This window comes from Diplotaxodon limnothrissa, linkage group LG23 (genome assembly GCF_057381915.1).
Source record: "Diplotaxodon limnothrissa isolate DT_005_m linkage group LG23, D_limnothrissa_male_GT1.1, whole genome shotgun sequence".
Lineage (NCBI taxonomy): Eukaryota > Metazoa > Chordata > Actinopteri > Cichliformes > Cichlidae > Diplotaxodon > Diplotaxodon limnothrissa.
This window is the reverse complement of record NC_140617.1, coordinates 22,228,671-22,253,520: the sequence shown is the minus strand read 5'-3', so window position 1 is coordinate 22,253,520 and position 24,850 is coordinate 22,228,671. Positions and strand designations below refer to the sequence as shown.

General features: G+C 39.0%; 1 protein-coding gene across 1 annotated transcript in view; it reads left to right on the top strand.

Moving 5' to 3' along the window:
- LOC146608010 (uncharacterized) overlaps positions 1-24,850 on the top strand; it is an 83,239-nt gene that overhangs the window by 16,083 nt on the left and 42,306 nt on the right. Inside the window, exons 3-15 of the mRNA XM_085348638.1 lie at positions 9-416; positions 559-2,197; positions 2,314-2,574; positions 8,691-9,113; positions 9,214-9,621; positions 9,765-10,172; positions 10,343-10,750; positions 10,941-11,339; positions 13,915-14,328; positions 16,211-16,237; positions 16,955-17,341; positions 19,934-20,347; positions 22,941-23,354. Coding sequence (XP_085204764.1) covers positions 47-416; positions 559-2,197; positions 2,314-2,574; positions 8,691-9,113; positions 9,214-9,621; positions 9,765-10,172; positions 10,343-10,750; positions 10,941-11,339; positions 13,915-14,328; positions 16,211-16,237; positions 16,955-17,341; positions 19,934-20,347; positions 22,941-23,354 — 5,972 coding nt within the window. The 5' untranslated portion in view covers positions 9-46. The remainder of the gene's footprint in view (positions 1-8; positions 417-558; positions 2,198-2,313; positions 2,575-8,690; positions 9,114-9,213; positions 9,622-9,764; positions 10,173-10,342; positions 10,751-10,940; positions 11,340-13,914; positions 14,329-16,210; positions 16,238-16,954; positions 17,342-19,933; positions 20,348-22,940; positions 23,355-24,850) is intronic.

Sequence of the window (24,850 nt, the reverse complement as noted above, 5' to 3'; positions counted from 1 at the left end):
ATCTGCAGGTCAGTGAAGTTGGGTCAGCGTGTACACATAAGGAAACATGGCCTGCACATCACAGTCTGCGTTAGACTGGGTCACGAGTGCTAAACGCCATCTTATAAGCGGATTAAAGGATCTCTCTGTGATTTTGGAAAACTTGAATCAGAAAGGTGTTCTTGGTGATGAAGAAGTCAGCAATATAAAGGCAGAGAAAACTGATGAAGAGAAAATAAGAACAACACTGATCTCAGTCACAAAAAAAGGAGAAGCAGCCTGCTATGAGTTACTCAAGATTATCGACATGACAAGGAAGAGGACTTTAGAGAAAAACAGCGATGCTTCCACTGAGAAAAACAAGTTTGATCTGCATCATTGGATCAGCTGCTTTTCCTTCAAGGAGGAGACTCAAGTCGATACACACTACTTACAAGGTATTTTGTAGTAAAATCTCAATTTAAAAAAATCTTTGATGTACTGATGAACTGCACTTTAATACATTGCACAAATGTGTCTGTTATTTGGAAAGACAACTGATTTAATTCATAGTGAATTTGTTTTGTCACTGTTTTTTAGGACCAAGGTCATGCCACAAATATCAAGAAAAGTTAAAGTCAAAAGCAAAAAAAATATCAAATGACTTTTGGGCAGCAAGTAAAAAATGGTTTGAAGGAAACAAGACGCCTGATCTGTCATACACGTCACTTATATTAGACACAGAGGAAAGTGTTTGTCCATCTAAAATAAAAAAATTAAAAAAAAGGAAAAGCAAGCTGAGTCGCCCTAAAAAACTGAGGACATACATCCCTGAAGAGAAACCCACCATTTCCCCCACTGTGCTGCTGAAAACAGATAAAAACATTATCTTGGTTGGAAAACCTGGAATTGGAAAGACAGCACTGACTCGTGAAATGCTGAGACTCTGGGCAGAAAGAGAAAGCAAAGAGCTTGATTACATGTTTTACTTTGACATGAGGGAAACAGCACAGATCGTGAACGCCAAGGATTTGGAGGAACTTCTTTTCAGCTTTTATTGTGGTCCAGATGAAGGCAAAGATGAGGTCTTACAGGACATAGAGAGACACTCTGAAAATGTTACAATCATTTTTGATGGACTCACAGATATCTCTTCATCAGTGGTGGAGAAACTTCTGAACAAAGACCTACTGCCGCTCGCAAAGATCATCATAACATGCAGACCAGATGATGAGGATGAAGACTTGTTTTCTGGGGACTTTGACAGAGTGGAGGTGAAAGGCTTTAGTGAGCAGACTATAAAAACATACTTATCTGCAACACTCGGTGAAGATCAGAAGAAAGTTTTGAGTAACTTGGAACTGATAACTCTTTGTCATGTCCCCATGTATGCACTGATGATGGCTGTTTGCTTTTCATCAAAAGATGCTCCACAGCCATGTACAATAACTGAGATATACATCAATATTGTTCGATTCTGCCTTCAGATAAACAGCAAAAAAAAGAACAAAGATCTAAATTCCTTCATCAAAACCAAGAGAGAAGAAATTCTGTCTCTGGCTGAAGCTGCTTTTCTTGCAACCCAACAAAAATCTGTGAACCTGACAGACCTGACCTGTGAAGACATCTGTGTCCTGTCCTTCCTGAAACCACTTCTCATCAAGGTGGCCCCGACTGAAACAATAACCACACATGCATTCCTCCATTACACAGTGCAGGAGTTTTTTGCAGCACTGTGGCTCCTGAAGAATCCTGATAAAGTCAGAGATGTTTTTCAGCAGTGCCTCACAGAGGAGAAGAAACACATGAAACATCTGATCCCCTTCATGTGTCGATTGTTGAATGAGAAGAGCCCAAGTTTGATGAAGCATCTGATTCCAGATCAGGACCTGAAGAATACATCTAACTGGTTCTTCAAGGAGCTGATAAACACATTTCTTCCTCATCTGTGTGAGCAAGAAGAGGCTGATACTGAGGACAGTGGGCTCCATGTCGACATACTGTTCTTATGCCAGTGCTTGTATGAGTCCCAGAGTCCTGAAGCATGCGTCTACCTTCTAGACAAACTGGACTACCATCTTGACCTCAGTGGAGACAGTCTGGATCCTTACCCTTGCTGTGCTGTGGCCTTTGTGGTCACTCAGTCAAAGGAAAGGAAAATAAGGCTGAACCTCGAGGACGTGACGATATCAGAACAAGGAATGAGACAGCTGTTTGGATGCTTTGAAAATGTCCAATGGTAAGAATGAACATGCAGTTTTAGGGTTATATTACTGCTTAGGTTACAACCTGTAATAAGACTCATATTCTTGGTTAGTTTTACAATGAGATAATGATCTCTTCTTTCAATTATAGGTCTGACTCTCTGGCTCAACAGCTGTGGGAGCTTTTTCTTATCAGTGAAGAGCAGATGGACTTTGAAACCTTACTCAGCCTAGATGGAAACCTTCACCTTCCAGTTGATGGTGAAAAGCAGCTTTATGAAAGAGCTGTGGAAGTCATGCAGAGGATGCCTACAAAGGTTAATGTCTGCCTCTACTGGGACAATGAAACTCCTCCCTGTCAGAGTCAGTGTGAGTCTCTACTAAAGGCTTTCCCGTTCATCAGCTCAGTCAGGTATGTAGCTTTTCCTTTCAAATAATTATGTACCTGCTTATTTTTATAGTCTGTGACTGTTAAAAAAGAGACTTATTTTGTGGTGGCATTTTAAAAAAAATAGAAAAGGAGCTTTAAATTTTGAACTGAAAGCTGGATAATGTGATTACCGTAAATCCCGGACTACAGAGCGCACCCGATTAAAAGCCGCATGCTCTAATTTTAGAAAGAAAATCAATTTTGTACTTGTACAGGCCGCACCGGATTTAAAGCCGTATGCATTTCACTTGTAACATGAGATACACAGTAATATTACACGTGAGGATTTTTAACGTTTAATTTAATCCGTAAGGTAACATAAACATGGTAACATAAACATGGTAACATAAACATGGTAACATAAACGTTATGGTAACATACAAAAATACATACTGCAAATGCTTTTTTCCCTCCAACAGCGCCTTTAACACAGCTACCTTTAAGTATACGTACGTATCGGTAACACAGAAATTACGATGCTTGTGGGTTTTTTACGGAACAGTGCACAAACAACATTACAACGTCTCCTAACCCTTTAAGACCTACCATAGAACCCAAGTCCGCCAGAGCTTATATTATATTTTTACATGCTGTAGTGCCATTTTTGGGAGCATTTCAAGTTGCTATACATCAACACAACCATTATAGCCCAAATTTTAATAATATGTATGCATTAAGTGCATAGTAATTACATAAATTGCAAAAAAGTGCAATAAACTACCAAAAAATTGAAAATCGTTTTTGTTTTTTTTAACATATATTTCTAGTTAGAGACATTTAAGAGGCTTATCCATCAAAACTGTAAATACAAAAAAGTTGCACAAACTAGTTTCCCACCACAGGAAATTTATTTTGAGTGTCTTCATAGTTTTATTTTTGAAATACACCAATTTTTATATACTGCAGGAAAAACGAAAATAAATATTATAATGCAAATTTGCAAAAAAACAGCATGTGCATCAAAATAAACTATTTCCAGCAGTGCAATTTGAGTCCTAAGCATCCCAGAAAATACACAGAAAGTCATAAAGTCAAACATAACTTAAAAACACAAGTATAGGCTCATAAGGCCACGATGGTAAAAAAAAACAACTACATTTCCGCAATATGAGGTCACTTCCGGTTTCAGGCAGGTCATGGCAGGCAGGTCATGGCTGACATGCCATAGTTCACGCTGATGGACGTAGGAAGTGTTACGAACAGCTGATCGGATCGGCAAAGCGTGTTTCTGGAATATTATGTTTTTGTTGCTGCAAGTGCTTTTATGCAATTTTTGCAAAGCTATATGTGGAAGGAAACTGTGACCTAGGACAAGCTGATGGCATAAGATGTAAGTACAACTCCTCCGGTTTCATATGCAAAAAGAATTATTGCGCTAGCTTACGTGGTTGCAGTGCTACCGGGATTTAAAAATAGTTATGCAAAACTGAGCGTGCCCGCTCCACCCGGCTTTAAAGGGTTAACAACCGGTAAAAAAATATATACCATATATATACTACTTATCAATTTTATTAGTCTACTGTTACCAGGCAAAATGTTTTTGGCCGCATGAAAAAAAATATGCATTAGCCGCCACTCAGTATAAGCCGCAGTGTTCACAGTGTGGGTGAAAAGTAGCGGCTTATGACCCGAAAACTACAGTAAATCTGAGGCCTTACATTTCATAGAATCCGAGAGGCCTCAGGCTGGTCTCATGGTGCTTGATGAATCTGAATGTCTAATTTGTTAGTTTTCATTTCATTCATGAAACCCCAATTCTGAAAAAGTTCAGAATTCGGGGATACTATTTAAAATTTACATAAAAAACAAATAGGAAATCTCATAAACCCATATTTTATTCGCAATAGAACACAGAACCTATTAAATATCAAAACCTGTTGTGAACCAAAGAAAATTTAACATTTTAGGGAAAATATTAGGTCATTTTGCATTTATTGGCAGCAACACATTTCAAAAATTTGGGATGAGGCCAACAAAAGGCTGGCACTAAAAAGAAAAAGCTGAAGGGACGTTTTGCAACTACTTAAGAGCATTTACCATTCAGAATAATGTAGTGTAAAAAAAAAGACTTTGAAGATCTAATTATCTACAGTACATAATATCATCATTAGATTCAGATAATCTGAAAAAAATCTCTGTGTGCAAAGGACAAGGATGAAAAACAATATTGGATACTTATGACCTTTGAGCCCTCGGGCAGCAAACCAGCATAATTATGTCATGAAAATAATAATAATAATGATAATGATAACAATAATGGATTGCATTTATATAGCGCTTTTCTAGACACTCAAAGCACTTTACAATTCCACTATTCATTCACTCTCACATTCACACACTGGTGGAGGCAAACCACAGTTGTAACCACAGCTGCCCTCACACTGCAGATGTTTTTCTGCAGTGTGAGGCACTGCAGAAAAACATCTCTGAGGACACAACGACCAGGACAGACAGAGCATCACTGCATGAACTTGGGAATATTTCCAGAAATCACTGTCTGTTTACACAGTTCACTGTATTATACCAACGCAGTATCATCGCAAAGCCTGTTATAGACATGCTGGCCCACAATGTCCCTTCCATGCTTTCCCACACCAAAGCATGGACAGCATGCAAAGGTGAGGGTATGGACATACACCGACTGGTGAATTGAGAGCTTGACTTTTACACTCAGGTCTCTCTTCACCATGACAGACCGGGAGCGTTCGGATTACTGCAGCCGCAGCACCACTCTCTCTGTTGATCTCCTGCTCCTCGCTCACGAACAAGACCCTGAGCTACTTACTTTTCTGGCAGAGGATCCTGAGCTCAGACTTGGATTTGCTAATTCTCATACCTGACGCTGCGAACCACTCCAGTGTGAGCTGGAGGCTACCACCTGATGAAGCCAACAGAACCATATCATCTGCAAAAAGCAGAGATGAGATTCTGAGACCATCCAAGTGGAAGTCTTCTGCCACTTGGCTACACCTAGAAATTCTGTCCATAAAAATTATGAACAGAATCAGTGACAAAGGACAGCCACTGCTTGCCAGAATCTCTTTGAGGCACTCCCAAAGTCTTTTTCCGTGGCCTCACTGAACTCCTCCCACATCCCAGTTTTTGCTTCAGGCACTGTTAAAGCCATGCTCAGCTTAGCCTGTCAATGCCTCTGAAGTTCTTCAGGCTACCCAAGTCAGATAGGACTCCTTCTTCAGCCTGATGGTTCCCTTCAGCACTGGTGTCCACTGTCTGGTTTGGTGGTTACCACAACAACAGGCATCAACATGCTAGCATAGATCTGATAACATGATTATCTAATTGATCATTGACCTGTGGCCTAGAGTATCCTGGTCCCACGTGCACTTATGGACACCCTTATGTTCGAACATGGTGTTTGTTATGGACAAACTGTGGTCTGCACAGAAGTCCACTAGGAGAACACCGCTTGTGTTCAGAACTGGCAGGTCATTTCCCCCAGTCACACACCTCCATGTCTCACTGTTGTTGCCTGCATGAATGTTGAAGTATCACACTAGGACGACAGAGTCCCCAGGTGGAGCACCCTCAAAGACCCCACATAGGGACTCCAAGAAGGCTGGGTACTCTGAACTGTACGTGCAGACCATAATCGGGCAAAGGTATAGGGAACCAGACCCTCTCATCCATTAGGAAAAACTCCAATGTACAGGCAGCACGCAGAGAACATACTAACCCACCCCAGTCTGCCACCTCTCATTAAAGGCAACTCCAGATTGAGACAGTCCAGCCCCTCTCCAGGTGACTGGCTCTGGAGCCCAAGGCATGTGTTGAGGTGAACCCGACTATATCGGGCCGGTAGCTCTCAGCCTCATGCATTTATTCAGCATCCTTACCCCACCAGAGACGTGACTTTTCATGTCCCACTGGCTAGCCTTGGTAGCTGGGGATCGGTTTGCCAATGTCTCCACGCCTTCAGTGATGTAGATGGTGGCCCTACAGAAGGGTGTTCTTTTTGTGAGCTTTGTATGGCCAGACCCCATGGATTCAACTTTCGCCCTTATGCATATTCCCTGTGCCTTGCAGCAGGGTGGGGCCCCTTTGACCCTATCCCAGGCAGGGTCAGCTGTTGCCTAGGTCTTTCACTCATAGGGGTTTTGCATCTGGGTCCTTTTCTCCCCATCACTAATTGTTTCCATCCGTCCGCTCAATCACATGACTGCCTGTGTTCTTCTACTTTTCCTTTCTTTTCAACAGGTGCAGATTATCAGTGTTTTCTCTCTCTCTTTCTCTCTCTATCCATCTTTTTCTCCTCTATTTTTCTCTCCCTCTCTTTCTATTAATTTTCTCCCCGGTGTTTCTTTCTTGTTTTTCTTTTCCATCCCTCTGTCTTGTCCATTATGGTTGTAATAACTCAAAATAAAAAAATCCTAGTAAAGTTCTAATAAAATATGACTACCAAGTGGACCATTATAGCAAATGTTGAAATGCTTCAGTAGTGAAAATAAATCTGCTTGACATTTTTTAGGCTTCAGACAACAACTGTGATTGCTACACTGCCAGAGAGGATAGGGGGGAAAAAAGTTTCAGCCTTGGCCGATAAGGACCTGTGTGTGTGTGAAACTGGTTGCAGAAATTCGAAATGAAAAGAAATGTGTCACCAGCCCATCGTTATACATGATTCTGAATGAGAGAAATTGTATTAAGTATTTTTTAATTGTTAAACACAAAATCATAATTTATACATGGTTTTACTGATATTTAACCACACTTAATTAAAATACATTAAAATAAAAATATAATCAGGTCTAAATTTAACCAATATAATGAAAAAGAAAATATCATCTACGACATGATACTGATAACAGGCATCTCACTGACATTTCATATGGAGCGGCTTGTTTAAGCTACAAGATGGCCTCAGAGGCTGTGTGTTGATGTGAGAGAGAAGGATGGGAGGGGGAGTGAGTGAGTCAGACACTAAGGAGCAGTAATCTAAAAAAGAATGTCTGACTTTAACATGTATGATTTAAAAATAAGTTATATTGAATTTATATATGGTATAAATATAAATATTTTTTTATATATATACGTATATATTATTTCCCCCTGCTGGTACTGGAACTTCTGCATGTGTGCCCACTTCACACTTTGGAGAGGGAAAATGTGAAATGGCCACAGTGCCTATTACACACTTTACCATGATATCGGGTTTAACTCCACATGTTAAAGCTCATATAAGATCGTGTAAAGAAGACATATGAGAACATGAAACACTGCTCCAGAAACATTGCTGTCTTCTCTAGAAAATTTGGACCCTCATCCTCAGGACTAAAGTACTAAGTCCTCTGTTCAAAAGCCTGCATCTCTGACAGTATAGAGCTGCATGGAATCTGCAGCTTGCTCAAACAGAAAGGCATCATCACTGCTAAAACTTATAAACAGGTTTTAGAGCAATATATATATATTATATATATTAAGTATTAAGTTTAAAGGCATATTATATATGCCTTTAAACTAAAGACAATGACCTTTTTTTAGGGAAGGCCCTACATATTTCAGTCAGATAATGCTAAACCAGATACTGCATCATAGTAGAATAGTTCAGGTGGTGAACTGGCCTGCTGGCTGTACAGACCTTTCACCAGTTGACACATGACAAAATGAAAAGAACCATTGAGTAGCTTGAATCCTCTATCAGGCAGGACTGGGACCACACTCCTCAGATCCCAGGTGTTTAGTGATTGTTGATAAAAGAAGAGAGGGTGCTACAGAGTGGTAAACATGGCCTCATCCCAACTTTTTGGAGACATTTTGCTCCCATCAAATTCATTTTCAACATTTGATATGTTTTTTTTTTTAATGTTCTATGATGACCAAAATACTGCTTCATGAGATTCACAAATCATTTTATTCTGTTTGTATTTATATGTCACACAGCATCATAGCTTTATTAGAATTCGGTTTGTACAAGCACTGACATTCTGCACAAAATATCCATCATAAATGTTGTGGTTACCTATTTGTACTACAGCATGGCACGGACCCTGTGTCTCTTCCCTGCTGTAAATTGTATTTTTTTTTTTTTAAGATTAAGATTAACACAAATGTGTTTGTACATGTGAAATTCTCTTATTCAGCTTCAGAGGTCCAGTTTCATGGAGCCAGGAGAAGTACCATTGGACACTGGAGAGGGAGCAGAAGAGGCTGTTCATGGATTTATGCCTGAAAGCAGCACTTCATGATGAACCAAACTTCTACAATGTAGTGAAGATGCTTCTCCCATTGTTTCCTGTTAAAACTGACTTGGACAACATCTTTCTTGATTTGTTTCAATATGTGAATAGCAAAGAGGTTTTAGGTGACTTTCAGGGTTTGAGGCCATTTTTCCAGTCAGCTCCTGCAGTCTGGTCCATAAACCTCTCAAAGAGAAAGACCTCCATCCTCCTGGAAGTGCTGAAACTCCAACCAGAGAAGAAAGAAGTGGAGCTGACAGGCTGCTCACATGAAGAGAGTGAAGTGAGGAGTTTCCTGCAGTGTCTGCCTTATATCTCACAGCTCAGGTAAATATGTTGGATATCTATTTAAGTTAAGCTGCTCAATCAAATTATTGTATGCCTTCAAAAATATTATGTATTATATTTAGAATCTGTATGATTTCAGATTCATTTCTCAGTTATCAGACCCTTCAGAGGAAATCAGATTCTTGGGAAATCTGATCTGTGCAGCAGCAGAAAGAGATCAGCAGGCAGGAGAGAAAATACTGGAGCTGTTATCATCAGTGTGCAGATACAAAGGATTCCCTCTTAAAGACATATGGTGTGATTTACTGCTTGATCTGTACTGTTATAAGAATAAAACAGGCAGGAGTGTCCTTCCATCATTACAGTCAGTTTTCCAGTCAGCTCCTGCAGTCTGGTCCATAAACCTCTCAGAGAGAAAGACCTCCATCCTCCTGGAAGTGCTGAAACTCCAACCAGAGAAGAAACACGTGGAGCTGACAGGCTGCTCACATGAAGAGAGTGAAGTGAGGAGTTTCCTTCAGTGTCTGCCTTACATCACAGAACTCAGGTAAATTTTCAGCATTTTTTTTATTTGTGTTTCTCTTTGATGTTTTTTTCCTTATGCAGATTTAAATATTCCAAGAACATTAACATCATCTAAAGAAGCTATCAGATTGTCATTGAAAACATATATATATTGCTTAATTTCAGTTTCAAGCCTCAGGCTTCACAACCTTCAGAAGAAACCAGGTTCTTTGTGAATCTGTTCTGTGCAGCAGCAGAGAGAGAACAGCAGACAGGAGAGAAGATACTGGAGCTGTTATCATCAATGTGCAGCTATCAAACATTCACTCTTAAACAGAAGTGGTGTGATCTTCTACTTGACCTCTACCCCAGTGTGCATGAAATGGGCTTGAGTGTCCTTCCACCCTTGTGGTCAGTTTTCAAATCAACTCCTGCAGTCTGGTCCATAAACCTCTCAGAGAGAAAGACCTCCATCCTCCTGGAAGTGCTGAAACTCCAACCAGAGAAGAAACAGCTGAATCTCACAGGCTGGTCACATGAGGAAAATGAAGGGAGGACTTTCCTTCAGTGTCTGCCGTATATCTCACAGCTCAGGTAAAGTATTAGCTTTTATGCTTTTATGTTTTCATAAGAGTCTCTTTGATGTACTTCAGCATTTCGGGTTAACAGAACAAGGTACGAAATGTCATACTAGAAGCATGAAATATTTCAACTCACTTTCATACTACAGTTTTCATGAAATGTGCTGATATTCTTGATTTCAGTTTTAGTACTACATCATCAGAATCATCAGAAGCAGTCAGGTTCTTTGGGGATCTGTTCTGTGCAGCAGCAGAGAGAGAACAGCAGACAGGAGAGAAGAAACTGGAGGTGTTATCATCAGTGTGCACATATAAAAATCTCCCTCTGCAGGAGATATGGTGTGATTTCCTAATGGACCTGTACTATTATACAGCGAAAACAGGCTTGAGTGTCCTTCCATCATTACAGCCAGTTTTCCAGTCAACTCCTGCAATCTGGTTCATAAACCTCTCAGAGAGAAAGACCTCCATCCTCCTGGAAGTGCTGAAACTCCAACCAGAGAAGAAACAACTGAGTCTCATAGCTTGGTCAGGTGAAGAGAGTGAACTGAGGAGTTTCCTTCAGTGTCTGCCTTATATCTCACAGCTCAGGTAAATTATTGTCTTTGCAATGTGTGTTTGTTTTTTGTTTTTTTATTTAATTATTCTTAAATTAAAGAAATTGCACCATTGTACATTTTTCTAGTGTGTAAAATAAATAAACACATTTTGTACTGTTTAAGCAAATGTTTTGCTCTGTCTGTTAAAAATCCATATCTTAAGGTCCATTCTTTCATTTCAGTGTTGTTCCTGAATTCTCAGAAGAAATCCAGTTATTTGGCCATCTGATCTGTGCAGCAGCAGAGAGAGAACACTGGACAAGAGACAAGATACTGGAGCTGTTAATATTAGTGTGCACATATAAAGGATTTCCTCTTAGAGAAATATGGTGTGATTTCCTACTGGACCTCTACTCCAGTGACTTTGAAATGGCTTTCAGAGTCCTTCTATCATTACAGCCAGTTTTCCAGTCAGCTCCTGCAGTCTGGTCCATAAACCTCTCAGAGAGAAAGACCTCCATCCTCCTGGAAGTGCTGAAACTCCAACCAGAGAAGAAAGAAGTGGAGCTGACAGGCTGCTCACATGAAGAGAGTGAAGTGAGGAGTTTCCTGCAGTGTCTGCCTTATATCTCACAGCTCAGGTAAATGAATGACATTTTTCTAATTTATGTCAGAGTTGTCAAATTTATTTCACAATATGGGCCACATAAGCCCACTTTGATCTTAAGTGGACCATGCCAGTTAAATTCACATTTCTGTCAGTGTTAATAAGTTACCATATTTTTTGGACCATAAGGCGCACTGTCGATGAACGGATCTGTTTTCATACATAAGGCGCAACGGATTATAAGGTGTCACGGCTCGTGGGATGAGCCGTGTGGAATTATTAAAGGACCCAAAACGCAGGCAAAGGACGGATGATATGAGTGAATGTTTATTTTCAAAGTGGCAAAAAGACAGCAACAGGCAGTGGGGGTATGAGAAGCAACTGAGGAAACCTAAACTGGGAAAACTAAAGAGCAAACCTAAAATGATAACCAAATGGGGTGAAGGACAGAGAGACACAGACAGATGCAGGGAAACCACTCAGGATGATGGAGGGGATTAATGCAGACAAACCGGCAACAGGCAGGAGAACACACAGGGCTTAAATACACAAAGCAGTAATCAAGGGATGGGAGACAGGAGGGTACAAAAACGTATTTTATTTATTGTGTCTTTTATTGTATCTCAAATTATAGCGTCATAATGATTACAGGACATCAGATTGCTTGTTCTTATCACTTAATAATGCAAAGTTCATCATATAGAAATAAAAAACCTGAAGTTGTGCGCTATTTGAACACCTTGCCTGCCTGCAGCACTGAAGGGCTCCGTGAGAGACGTCCGTCTCGCCCTAGCAGCACCTGTCCCTGTCCACTCCTCCTCTTCAGTTCGCCCCAACATACACTCGTCATATTCTGTGATAGGATTTACTCTGAGGTGTTTGACAACTTTGTGGTGTTACCACAACACCTCATTTTCTTGCCACATGTATCGCAAACCACGTCTCGGCTGTTTGTGGATGTAAAATACGTCTGCACATGACTCCAATTACGCTCAGCCATTGTTGTGAGTGCGCACGCCAACGGGCTGCGACACATTTATACAGCCGTATTTTGCACATGACTATGAAAGGCGGAAGAGGAAGTAGTTCCTTCCAATGTAGACAATGCGAATGAAATAGGTTCTTTCCACTGTGTTCCTGTTAATGTTAAACTACAAATTTACCCTAAATTACTAAAATATCAGTATTTTAATGTGAGAATCGATTCTAGAACATAAATGACTGGTATCGGAGGAATCAACATTTCAGTATCGATCCGCACATCACTACAAAACACTGAGTCGTCAGACTCAGGACCACGACATAAGGCGCATTAAGTGAAACAAAACAGTCAGATAAGTCAAACTTTATTCAACTTGTTGTTCTTGCTTCCTCCACTTCCGTACCATTGATTCATTAATGCTGAATTGTCTCGCAGCTGCTCTATTCCCATGTTGTTGCAGTATATTAATGACTAACCTCGTATTGTGGATGGATTATCTCAGTTGTTTTCCTGACTGAAGTTTGGTCCGTTTAAAACATCCTGCCATGCGATTGCATTTGTCCCAAACCATCGGGAACCCTTCCCTTTGAGTGGAAAAAAGTTAGCATTCATCCACCAGCTTCACTGTGTTTATGTTATGCTAACATAACTGTGTCGCTAGCGATCACGTAGCACATCATTATATACCAGCTAGTCCAAATTCAGTAACCCTGCAAAAGTCACTGCTGTTTAGTTTTGTGTCTTCATTTGTGTTGGAAGTGATAGCAGTGTTGTACGTTTTAACGTTTTCAGAAATCTTTCATTCAGAACATGCTATATCATGTTTAGGTGAAAGCTAGCGAGCTAACTTTCTGCTAACTTCCTGCTAACTTCTAACACAGTTAAATTTAATAAATTCTGTTTTCATAGATGCCTGGATGTTAAACTTAATTGTTACACCTGGTAAAGCAGCAATGCTGATCATTTTATTAAAGATGAAAGAATTTAGACAGTTTTTAACTTTTAGTGATGCTGCAGTGTTCGTTTGACCTTGGGACCTGAAAGGATGGAGTTTTGGAAACAGATTACTCTGGGAGGCGCCTGACTACATTAGCCGTAATGCTCTGACAATCCATCAAGCAGTGCGGCTTCGTAGCTTAGCAAAGTCATACTAAAACATTTCTTGACAGATTTGAGCGTCGCGTACCACACAAAATCTATTTGAGGTCAGTAAGCACAACCAGAATTCATACATAAGGTGCACTGTCGAATTTTGAGAAAATTAAAGGATTTTAAGTGCGCCTTATAGTGCGGAAAATACAGTACGTGTTAAACTGTGTTTCTATATGATAAATAATAAGTTGCTGTGACAAAGAAAGAAATCTATTACTAGGACTCTGTGGACATATTGCAAGAAATAAATGTGTAAAATTTCAGAAAAAGTTCTGGTAGCACATTGAAAATCTGGGAGTTGGCCAGTGCCCCCACTGGGCCCCTGCTGGCCGCGCTCTGCCAACAGCCATCAATAATGGCATATGAAATTAATCTTGCATGTACATTAATTTGTAATAGTATCACTTTTTCTGTTCAAAAACTATATTTCTTTTTAGTTAAAAACTATGTCACATTTTTTTACTCATGATTTCAGTGTCATACCTCCGTTGTCAGAGCCTTCAGAAGAAACCAGGTTCTTGGGGAATCTGTTCTGTGCAGCAGCAGAGAGAGAACAGCAGACAGGAGAGAAGATACTGGAGCTGTTATCATCAGTGTGCAGATACAAAACATTCCCTCTGACAGAGATATGGTGCGATTTCCTTTTTGATCTGTACTCCCATGTGAAGGACTATGAGATTAAAACAGGCTTGAGTGTCCTTCCATCATTACAGTCAGTTTTCCAGTCAGCTCCTGCAGTCTGGTCCATAAACCTCTCAGAGAGAAAGACCTCCATCCTCCTGGAAGTGCTGAAACTCCAACCAGAGAAGAAACAAGTGGAGCTGACAGGCTGCTCACATGAAAAGAGTGAAGTACTGAGTTTCCTTCAGTGTCTGCCTTATATCTCACAGCTCAGGTAAATGAATTGTACTTTACATGATATACTCTACATATAGAGTGTTGTGATGTAAACTAGGTAAATTAATCAAAGCTTAGTATATTATAAAATTCTGATTTTGTTTTAACATTTAGATTACGCTTTTACAGCAATTTACCACAGAAAAGAAAAGATGCTCTTCTGTGTTGTACAATACAATAGAATTGGGCACCTGCATGTCAGCACTGGATGAACCAAAAGCTCCAAACAAGAGTCAGTAGAAGAATGAGATTTTTTCATGATTCCAACACACATACTTAACTCTGCTGCTCACCACACAAATGCATTTTCCTTACAAGTGTGGCACCATTTAAGAGCAAACACACAGACTTTCCAACAGCTGGTAATGGCCTGTTTGAAGCTGAAGCTCCTGCCCATGGGTAAAAAAACCTAACACAGTGCTTCAGAAACACTGTGATGAGGCTTGCTTCAGCTGAACAGAATCATGTGATCAACGTTTTCTGAACTTCATTTGGCACATCACTGCTTCAGTACCTGATTCAATGGTTTATAAGGAATTGAATGGCGGGATTTGTGCTGTGTTTTGGTAATTTTGTGTGAGAGATGGCAAACCGGTGTGTGCCACAATTAGAGACATGAAGCCAGGAAAAGAGGACGCTCTGCCTATTCCTAAATAAAAACCAGTACATCAGCAATTCTGCTCCCAGGTCTAAAAAGTACATAAGAAATACAAGATATTATTATATTTATAATTATAGAAGTTATAAACGTACCTGTCCACTGGTTAATTACATAATCACATGGAGGCAGCAAACATACTCCTAACTTATTTTAAGATTGTGTTGTACATTGTTATATAGAGTTTTTGTTATTTCTATTAATAAAAACACATCAAGAAGTCATAAAGAAAATGAGAGCACTCCGTGGTACATGTTTAAACAAGGAAGCCTTATTCACCATATCAGCCCGATACCAGACAGAACTGTCATAAAACAGAAGCTGTCAATTCAGCTCTGTAGAGTGGGCAATCATAATGAAGCAGTTCATTAAAGGTTGTAGATTCAAGCTGTTTTTCATATTTTTGGCCACCAGATGTCACCATAGATGACTGTGTTGAAACGCTTCGAGTAATGAACTGTTTTTCAATACAAGCTTCAATGCTTCAGAAACCTTCATTTGGCCAGCAACAGCAGAATTTATTACTAAGAAGCATTGTGAGAACAAATAAATAGCTGACCAAACACAAATGTCCTTACCTTCTTTGCTAAGTTTATATACAAGAGGGCAATTGGGGGAAGTGAGCAGCTGGATAACATGACACAGGTAATCACAGTCAAGCACAGTGAGACTAAACACAAGACACTGGAGACAAGTAACTATCCAAAATAAAAATGAGCAGTGAGAACCAGAACTAAATGTAAAGACAGACACAAGATCTTAGCACAGAAGAGTTGACATAACAGGATGGGGGAATGAAAAGCAAACTGAGACACAAACTGGAACAAAGAAATCAAAACTAAGAAAAAGGAAATGCATAAAATGTTAAAAAAAAAAAATTGAAATAAGAATTAAACTATTCAGTAGCAGACTAACAGATATTTAACAGCAACATAACTTAAAATTTCATAAACCAAAACACTGGGTCAGCAACCAAGGACCATGAAATGGGCAGTCAGCACACCTTGATCCAGCTAAACATATCTAGTTCATAGAAGGTAGCAAAAGGTAAGTGGCTAAAGCTAACACTAGCCAGAGCTTGGAGCAGAGGTGGCAAAAGTTTAGAAATTATGTATTTAAATAGAAGTACAGATACTTGTTTTTTAAAAAAAATACTTTATTAAAAGTTGAAGTAGTGATTCAACTTTGCCTATTTTCAGAAATAAGTGGGGAAGAGGTTAAATTGGTATTCAACATGGGGGGAGTGGGACCTGAAAATCCATTGTAGTGGCTCAGGATGGGGAAAAGAATCACATCTCAGAATAATTTTTATTGAGAGCTCCAGTAGATTTTCTTAGTGTTGTTTCTTAGTGTAGAAGTGATGTGATTAGCTGATCTGGGCTGCTGCTTTTCTGAGATTCACAGGTCTTTGAACTAAATTCAACAAGATGTAAGCAGATGTTTTATAAGGTGACTGTTTTCATTTTTAGTATGGCTAGCTAGATGCTGAAGTACTGCAAACAACAGTTATGGACACCTGCAGTTGTTTGGGTGTTGTGCCAAGAAAACAAAAATGCCAGCACTATTTAACCCTGATTATGGCACACAGTTTTGCCTCTTAATGTCTTTTTTGGAGGGGGAATGTTTTAGTTTTACATGATGTCAGGTACAGTTGGGAAAATGTGAATCATCAAAAAAAAATTTTATTGTCAGGTCAATCAACAAAATTCCACTAAATGCATCTCTCATTCTCACTCACAGCCGGTAATGTAACAGGTCCAAGTTGTCATGTTTATCTTCAACAGTTTGTGCATCTTTGCACATCCAAATCTCTGGGATGAACCAGGACATCCCTGCATGAAATAATGTTGAAATGTAACAGTTTTATATAAATGATAATGGACATTTCTGTAATGCAACTGACTTCTGACAAAATGTTCAATTTTCCTTCCAGTTTCTCTCCTTCATTTTTACTCTCAAGTCAAACGGATTTGACATGGGAAGAAGCAGAGAGAGAACAGCAACCAGAAGAGAAGATACTGGAGCTGTTAATATCAGTGTGCAGACATGGAACGTTCCCTTTTAATGAGAGATGCTCCTGTGCAGACTGTGATTTCCTGTTGGATCTGTTCTCCCATGTGAAGGATTGTGAAACTAAAACAGGCTTGAGTGTCCTTCCATCATTACAGTCAGTATTTTCAGCTCCTGCAGTCTGGTCCATAAACCTCTCAGAGAGAAAGACCTCCATCCTCCTGGAAGTGCTGAAACTCCAACCAGAGAAGAAACAAGTGGAGCTGACAGGCTGCTCACATGAAAAGAGTGAAGTACTGAGTTTCCTTCAGTGTCTGCCTTATATCTCACAGCTCAGGTAAATGAATTGTACTTTACATGATATACTCTACATATAGAGTGTTGTGATGTAAACTAGGTAAATTAATCAAAGCTTAGTATATTATAAAATTCTGATTTTGTTTTAACATTTAGATTACGCTTTTACAGAAATTTACCACAGAAAAGAAAAGATGCTCTTCTGTGTTGTACATTACAATAGAATTGGGCACCTGCATGTCAGCACTGGATGAACCAAAAGCTCCAAACAAGAGTCAGTAGAAGAATGAGATTTTTTCATGATTCCAACACACATACTTAACTCTGCTGCTCACTACACAAATGCATTTTCCTTACAAGTGTGGCACCATTTAAGAGCAAACACACAGACTTTCCAACAGCTGGTAATGGCCTGTTTGAAGCTGAAGCTCCTGCCCATGGGTAAAAAAACCTAACACAGTGCTTCAGAAACACTATGATGAGGCTTGCTTCAGCTGAACAGAATCATGTGATCAACGTTTTCTGAACTTCATTTGGCACATCACTGCTTCAGTACCTGATTCAATGGTTTATAAGGAATTGAATGGTGGGATTTGTGCTGTGTTTTGGTAATTTTGTGTGAGAGATGGCAAACCGGTGTGTGCCACAATTAGAGACATGAAGCCAGGAAAAGAGGACGCTCTGCCTATTCCTAAATAAAAACCAGTACATCAGCAATTCTGCTCCCAGGTCTAAAAAGTACATAAGAAATACAAGATATTATTATATTTATAATTATAGAAGTTATAAACGTACCTGTCCACTGGTTAATTACATAATCACATGGAGGCAGCAAACATACTCCTAACTTATTTTAAGATTGTGTTGTACATTGTTATATAGAGTTTTTGTTATTTCTATTAATAAAAACACATCAAGAAGTCATAAACAAAATGAGAGCACTCCGTGGTACATGTTTAAACAAGGAAGCCTTATTCACCATATCAGCCCGATACCAGACAGAACTGTCATAAAACAGAAGCTGTCAATTCAGCTCTGTAGAGTGGGCAATCATAATGAAGCAGTTCATTAAAGGTTGTAGATTCAAGCTGTTTTTCATATTTTTGGCCACCAGATGTCACCATAGATGACTGTGTTGAAACGCTTCGAGTAATGAACTGTTTTTCAATACAAGCTTCAATGCTTCAGAAACCTTCATTTGGCCAGCAACAGCAGAATTTATTACTAAGAAGCATTGTGAGAACAAATAAATAGCTGACCAAACACAAATGTCCTTACCTTCTTTGTTAAGTTTATATACAAGAGGGCAATTGGGGGAAGTGAGCAGCTGGATAACATGACACAGGTAATCACAGTCAAGCACAGTGAGACTAAACACAAGACACTGGAGACAAGTAACTATCCAAAATAAAAATGAGCAGTGAGAACCAGAACTAAATGTAAAGACAGACACAAGATCTTAGCACAGAAGAGTTGACATAACAGGATGGGGGAATGAAAAGCAAACTGAGACACAAACTGGAACAAAGAAATCAAAACTAAGAGAAAGGAAATGCATAAAATGTTTAAAAAAAAATTTGAAATAAGAATTAAACTATTCAGTAGCAGACTAACAGATATTTAACAGCAACATAACTTAAAAATTCATAAACCAAAACACTGGGTCAGCAACCAAGGACCATGAAATGGGCAGTCAGCACACCTTGATCCAGCTAAACATATCTAGTTCATAGAAGGTAGCAAAAGGTAAGTGGCTAAAGCTAACACTAGCCAGAGCTTGGAGCAGAGGTGGCAAAAGTTTAGAAATTATGTATTTAAATAGAAGTACAGATACTTGTTTTTTAAAAAAAATACTTTATTAAAAGTTGAAGTAGTGATTCAACTTTGCCTATTTTCAGAAATAAGTGGGGAAGAGGTTAAATTGGTATTCAACATGGGGGGAGTGGGACCTGAAAATCCATTGTAGTGGCTCAGGATGGGGAAAAGAATTACATCTCAGAATAATTTTTATTGAGAGCTCCAGTAGATTTTCTTAGTGTTGTTTCTTAGTGTAGAAGTGATGTGATTAGCTGATCTGGGCTGCTGCTTTTCTGAGATTCACAGGTCTTTGAACTAAATTCAACAAGATGTAAGCAGATGTTTTATAAGGTGACTGTTTTCATTTTTAGTATGGCTAGCTAGATGCTGAAGTACTGCAAACAACAGTTATGGACACCTGCAGTTGTTTGGGTGTTGTGCCAAGAAAACAAAAATGCCAGCACTATTTAACCCTGATTATGGCACACAGTTTTGCCTCTTAATGTCTTTTTTGGAGGGGGAATGTTTTAGTTTTACATGATGTCAGGTACAGTTGGGAAAATGTGAATCATCAAAAAAAAATTTTATTGTCAGGTCAATCAACAAAATTCCACTAAATGCATCTCTCATTCTCACTCACAGCCGGTAATGTAACAGGTCCAAGTTGTCATGTTTATCTTCAACAGTTTGTGCATCTTTGCACATCCAAATCTCTGGGATGAACCAGGACATCCCTGCATGAAATAATGTTGAAATGTAACAGTTTTATATAAATGATAATGGACATTTCTGTAATGCAACTGACTTCTGACAAAATGTTCAATTTTCCTTCCAGTTTCTCTCCTTCATTTTTACTCTCAAGTCAAACGGATTTGACATGGGAAGAAGCAGAGAGAGAACAGCAACCAGAAGAGAAGATACTGGAGCTGTTAATATCAGTGTGCAGACATGGAACGTTCCCTTTTAATGAGAGATGCTCCTGTGCAGACTGTGATTTCCTGTTGGATCTGTTCTCCCATGTGAAGGATTGTGAAACTAAAACAGGCCTGAGTGTCCTTCCATCATTACAGTCAGTATTTTCAGCTCCTGCAGTCTGGTCCATAAACCTCTCAGAGAGAAAGACCTCCATCCTCCTGGAAGTGCTGAAACTCCAACCAGAGAAGAAACAAGTGGAGCTGACAGGCTGCTCACATGAAAAGAGTGAAGTACTGAGTTTCCTTCAGTGTCTGCCTTATATCTCACAGCTCAGGTAAATGAATTGTACTTTACATGATATACTCTACATATAGAGTGTTGTGATGTAAACTAGGTAAATTAATCAAAGCTTAGTATATTATAAAATTCTGATTTTGTTTTAACATTTAGATTACGCTTTTACAGAAATTTACCACAGAAAAGAAAAGATGCTCTTCTGTGTTGTACATTACAATAGAATTGGGCACCTGCATGTCAGCACTGGATGAACCAAAAGCTCCAAACAAGAGTCAGTAGAAGAATGAGATTTTTTCATGATTCCAACACACATACTTAACTCTGCTGCTCACCACACAAATGCATTTTCCTTACAAGTGTGGCACCATTTAAGAGCAAACACACAGACTTTCCAACAGCTGGTAATGGCCTGTTTGAAGCTGAAGCTCCTGCCCATGGGTAAAAAAACCTAACACAGTGCTTCAGAAACACTGTGATGAGGCTTGCTTCAGCTGAACAGAATCATGTGATCAACGATTTCTGAACTTCATTTGGCACATCACTGCTTCAGTACCTGATTCAATGGTTTATAAGGAATTGAATGGTGGGATTTGTGCTGTGTTTTGGTAATTTTGTGTGAGAGATGGCAAACCGGTGTGTGACACAATTAGAGACATGAAGCCAGGAAAAGAGGACGCTCTGCCTATTCCTAAATAAAAACCAGTACATCAGCAATTCTGCTCCCAGGTCTAAAAAGTACATAAGAAATACAAGATATTATTATATTTATAATTATAGAAGTTATAAACGTACCTGTCCCACTGGTTAATTACATAATCACATGGAGGCAGCAAACATACTCCTAACTTATTTTAAGATTGTGTTGTACATTGTTATATAGAGTTTTTGTTATTTCTATTAATAAAAACACATCAAGAAGTCATAAAGAAAATGAGAGCACTCCGTGGTACATGTTTAAACAAGGAAGCCTTATTCACCATATCAGCCCGATACCAGACAGAACTGTCATAAAACAGAAGCTGTCAATTCAGCTCTGTAGAGTGGGCAATCATAATGAAGCAGTTCATTAAAGGTTGTAGATTCAAGCTGTTTTTCATATTTTTGGCCACCAGATGTCACCATAGATGACTGTGTTGAAACGCTTCGAGTAATGAACTGTTTTTCAATACAAGCTCCAATGCTTCAGAAACCTTCATTTGGCCAGCAACAGCAGAATTTATTACTAAGAAGCATTGTGAGAACAAATAAATAGCTGACCAAACACAAATGTCCTTACCTTCTTTGCTAAGTTTATATACAAGAGGGCAATTGGGGGAAGTGAGCAGCTGGATAACATGACACAGGTAATCACAGTCAAGCACAGTGAGACTAAACACAAGACACTGGAGACAAGTAACTATCCAAAATAAAAATGAGCAGTGAGAACCAGAACTAAATGTAAAGACAGACACAAGATCTTAGCACAGAAGAGTTGACATAACAGGATGGGGGAATGAAAAGCAAACTGAGACACAAACTGGAACAAAGAAATCAAAACTAAGAAAAAGGAAATGCATAAAATGTTAAAAAAAAAAATTGAAATAAGAATTAAACTATTCAGTAGCAGACTAACAGATATTTAACAGCAACATAACTTAAAATTTCATAAACCAAAACACTGGGTCAGCAACCAAGGACCATGAAATGGGCAGTCAGCACACCTTGATCCAGCTAAACATATCTAGTTCATAGAAGGTAGCAAAAGGTAAGTGGCTAAAGCTAACACTAGCCAGAGCTTGGAGCAGAGGTGGCAAAAGTTTAGAAATTATGTATTTAAATAGAAGTACAGATACTTGTTTTTTAAAAAAAATACTTTATTAAAAGTTGAAGTAGTGATTCAACTTTGCCTATTTTCAGAAATAAGTGGGGAAGAGGTTAAATTGGTATTCAACATGGGGGGAGTGGGACCTGAAAATCCATTGTAGTGGCTCAGGATGGGGAAAAGAATTACATCTCAGAATAATTTTTATTGAGAGCTCCAGTAGATTTTCTTAGTGTTGTTTCTTAGTGTAGAAGTGATGTGATTAGCTGATCTGGGCTGCTGCTTTTCTGAGATTCACAGGTCTTTGAACTAAATTCAACAAGATGTAAGCAGATGTTTTATAAGGTGACTGTTTTCATTTTTAGTATGGCTAGCTAGATGCTGAAGTACTGCAAACAACAGTTATGGACACCTGCAGTTGTTTGGGTGTTGTGCCAAGAAAACAAAAATGCCAGCACTATTTAACCCTGATTATGGCACACAGTTTTGCCTCTTAATGTCTTTTTTGGAGGGGGAATGTTTTAGTTTTACATGATGTCAGGTACAGTTGGGAAAATGTGAATCATCAAAAAAAAATTTTATTGTCAGGTCAATCAACAAAATTCCACTAAATGCATCTCTCATTCTCACTCACAGCCGGTAATGTAACAGGTCCAAGTTGTCATGTTTATCTTCAACAGTTTGTGCATCTTTGCACATCCAAATCTCTGGGATGAACCAGGACATCCCTGCATGAAATAATGTTGAAATGTAACAGTTTTATATAAATGATAATGGACATTTCTGTAATGCAACTGACTTCTGACAAAATGTTCAATTTTCCTTCCAGTTTCTCTCCTTCATTTTTACTCTCAAGTCAAACGGATTTGACATGGGAAGAAGCAGAGAGAGAACAGCAACCAGAAGAGAAGATACTGGAGCTGTTAATATCAGTGTGCAGACATGGAACGTTCCCTTTTAATGAGAGATGCTCCTGTGCAGACTGTGATTTCCTGTTGGATCTGTTCTCCCATGTGAAGGATTGTGAAACTAAAACAGGCCTGAGTGTCCTTCCATCATTACAGTCAGTATTTTCAGCTCCTGCAGTCTGGTCCATAAACCTCTCAGAGAGAAAGACCTCCATCCTCCTGGAAGTGCTGAAACTCCAACCAGAGAAGAAACAAGTGGAGCTGACAGGCTGCTCACATGAAAAGAGTGAAGTACTGAGTTTCCTTCAGTGTCTGCCTTATATCTCACAGCTCAGGTAAATGAATTGTACTTTACATGATATACTCTACATATAGAGTGTTGTGATGTAAACTAGGTAAATTAATCAAAGCTTAGTATATTATAAAATTCTGATTTTGTTTTAACATTTAGATTACGCTTTTACAGAAATTTACCACAGAAAAGAAAAGATGCTCTTCTGTGTTGTACATTACAATAGAATTGGGCACCTGCATGTCAGCACTGGATGAACCAAAAGCTCCAAACAAGAGTCAGTAGAAGAATGAGATTTTTTCATGATTCCAACACACATACTTAACTCTGCTGCTCACTACACAAATGCATTTTCCTTACAAGTGTGGCACCATTTAAGAGCAAACACACAGACTTTCCAACAGCTGGTAATGGCCTGTTTGAAGCTGAAGCTCCTGCCCATGGGTAAAAAAACCTAACACAGTGCTTCAGAAACACTATGATGAGGCTTGCTTCAGCTGAACAGAATCATGTGATCAACGTTTTCTGAACTTCATTTGGCACATCACTGCTTCAGTACCTGATTCAATGGTTTATAAGGAATTGAATGGCGGGATTTGTGCTGTGTTTTGGTAATTTTGTGTGAGAGATGGCAAACCGGTGTGTGACACAATTAGAGACATGAAGCCAGGAAAAGAGGACGCTCTGCCTATTCCTAAATAAAAACCAGTACATCAGCAATTCTGCTCCCAGGTCTAAAAAGTACATAAGAAATACAAGATATTATTATATTTATAATTATAGAAGTTATAAACGTACCTGTCCACTGGTTAATTACATAATCACATGGAGGCAGCAAACATACTCCTAACTTATTATAAGATTGTGTTGTACATTGTTATATAGAGTTTTTGTTATTTCTATTAATAAAAACACATCAAGAAGTCATAAAGAAAATGAGAGCACTCCGTGGTACATGTTTAAACAAGGAAGCCTTATTCACCATATCAGCCCGATACCAGACAGAACTGTCATAAAACAGAAGCTGTCAATTCAGCTCTGTAGAGTGGGCAATCATAATGAAGCAGTTCATTAAAGGTTGTAGATTCAAGCTGTTTTTCATATTTTTGGCCACCAGATGTCACCATAGATGACTGTGTTGAAACGCTTCGAGTAATGAACTGTTTTTCAATACAAGCTCCAATGCTTCAGAAACCTTCATTTGGCCAGCAACAGCAGAATTTATTACTAAGAAGCATTGTGAGAACAAATAAATAGCTGACCAAACACAAATGTCCTTACCTTCTTTGCTAAGTTTATATACAAGAGGGCAATTGGGGGAAGTGAGCAGCTGGATAACATGACACAGGTAATCACAGTCAAGCACAGTGAGACTAAACACAAGACACTGGAGACAAGTAACTATCCAAAATAAAAATGAGCAGTGAGAACCAGAACTAAATGTAAAGACAGACACAAGATCTTAGCACAGAAGAGTTGACATAACAGGATGGGGGAATGAAAAGCAAACTGAGACACAAACTGGAACAAAGAAATCAA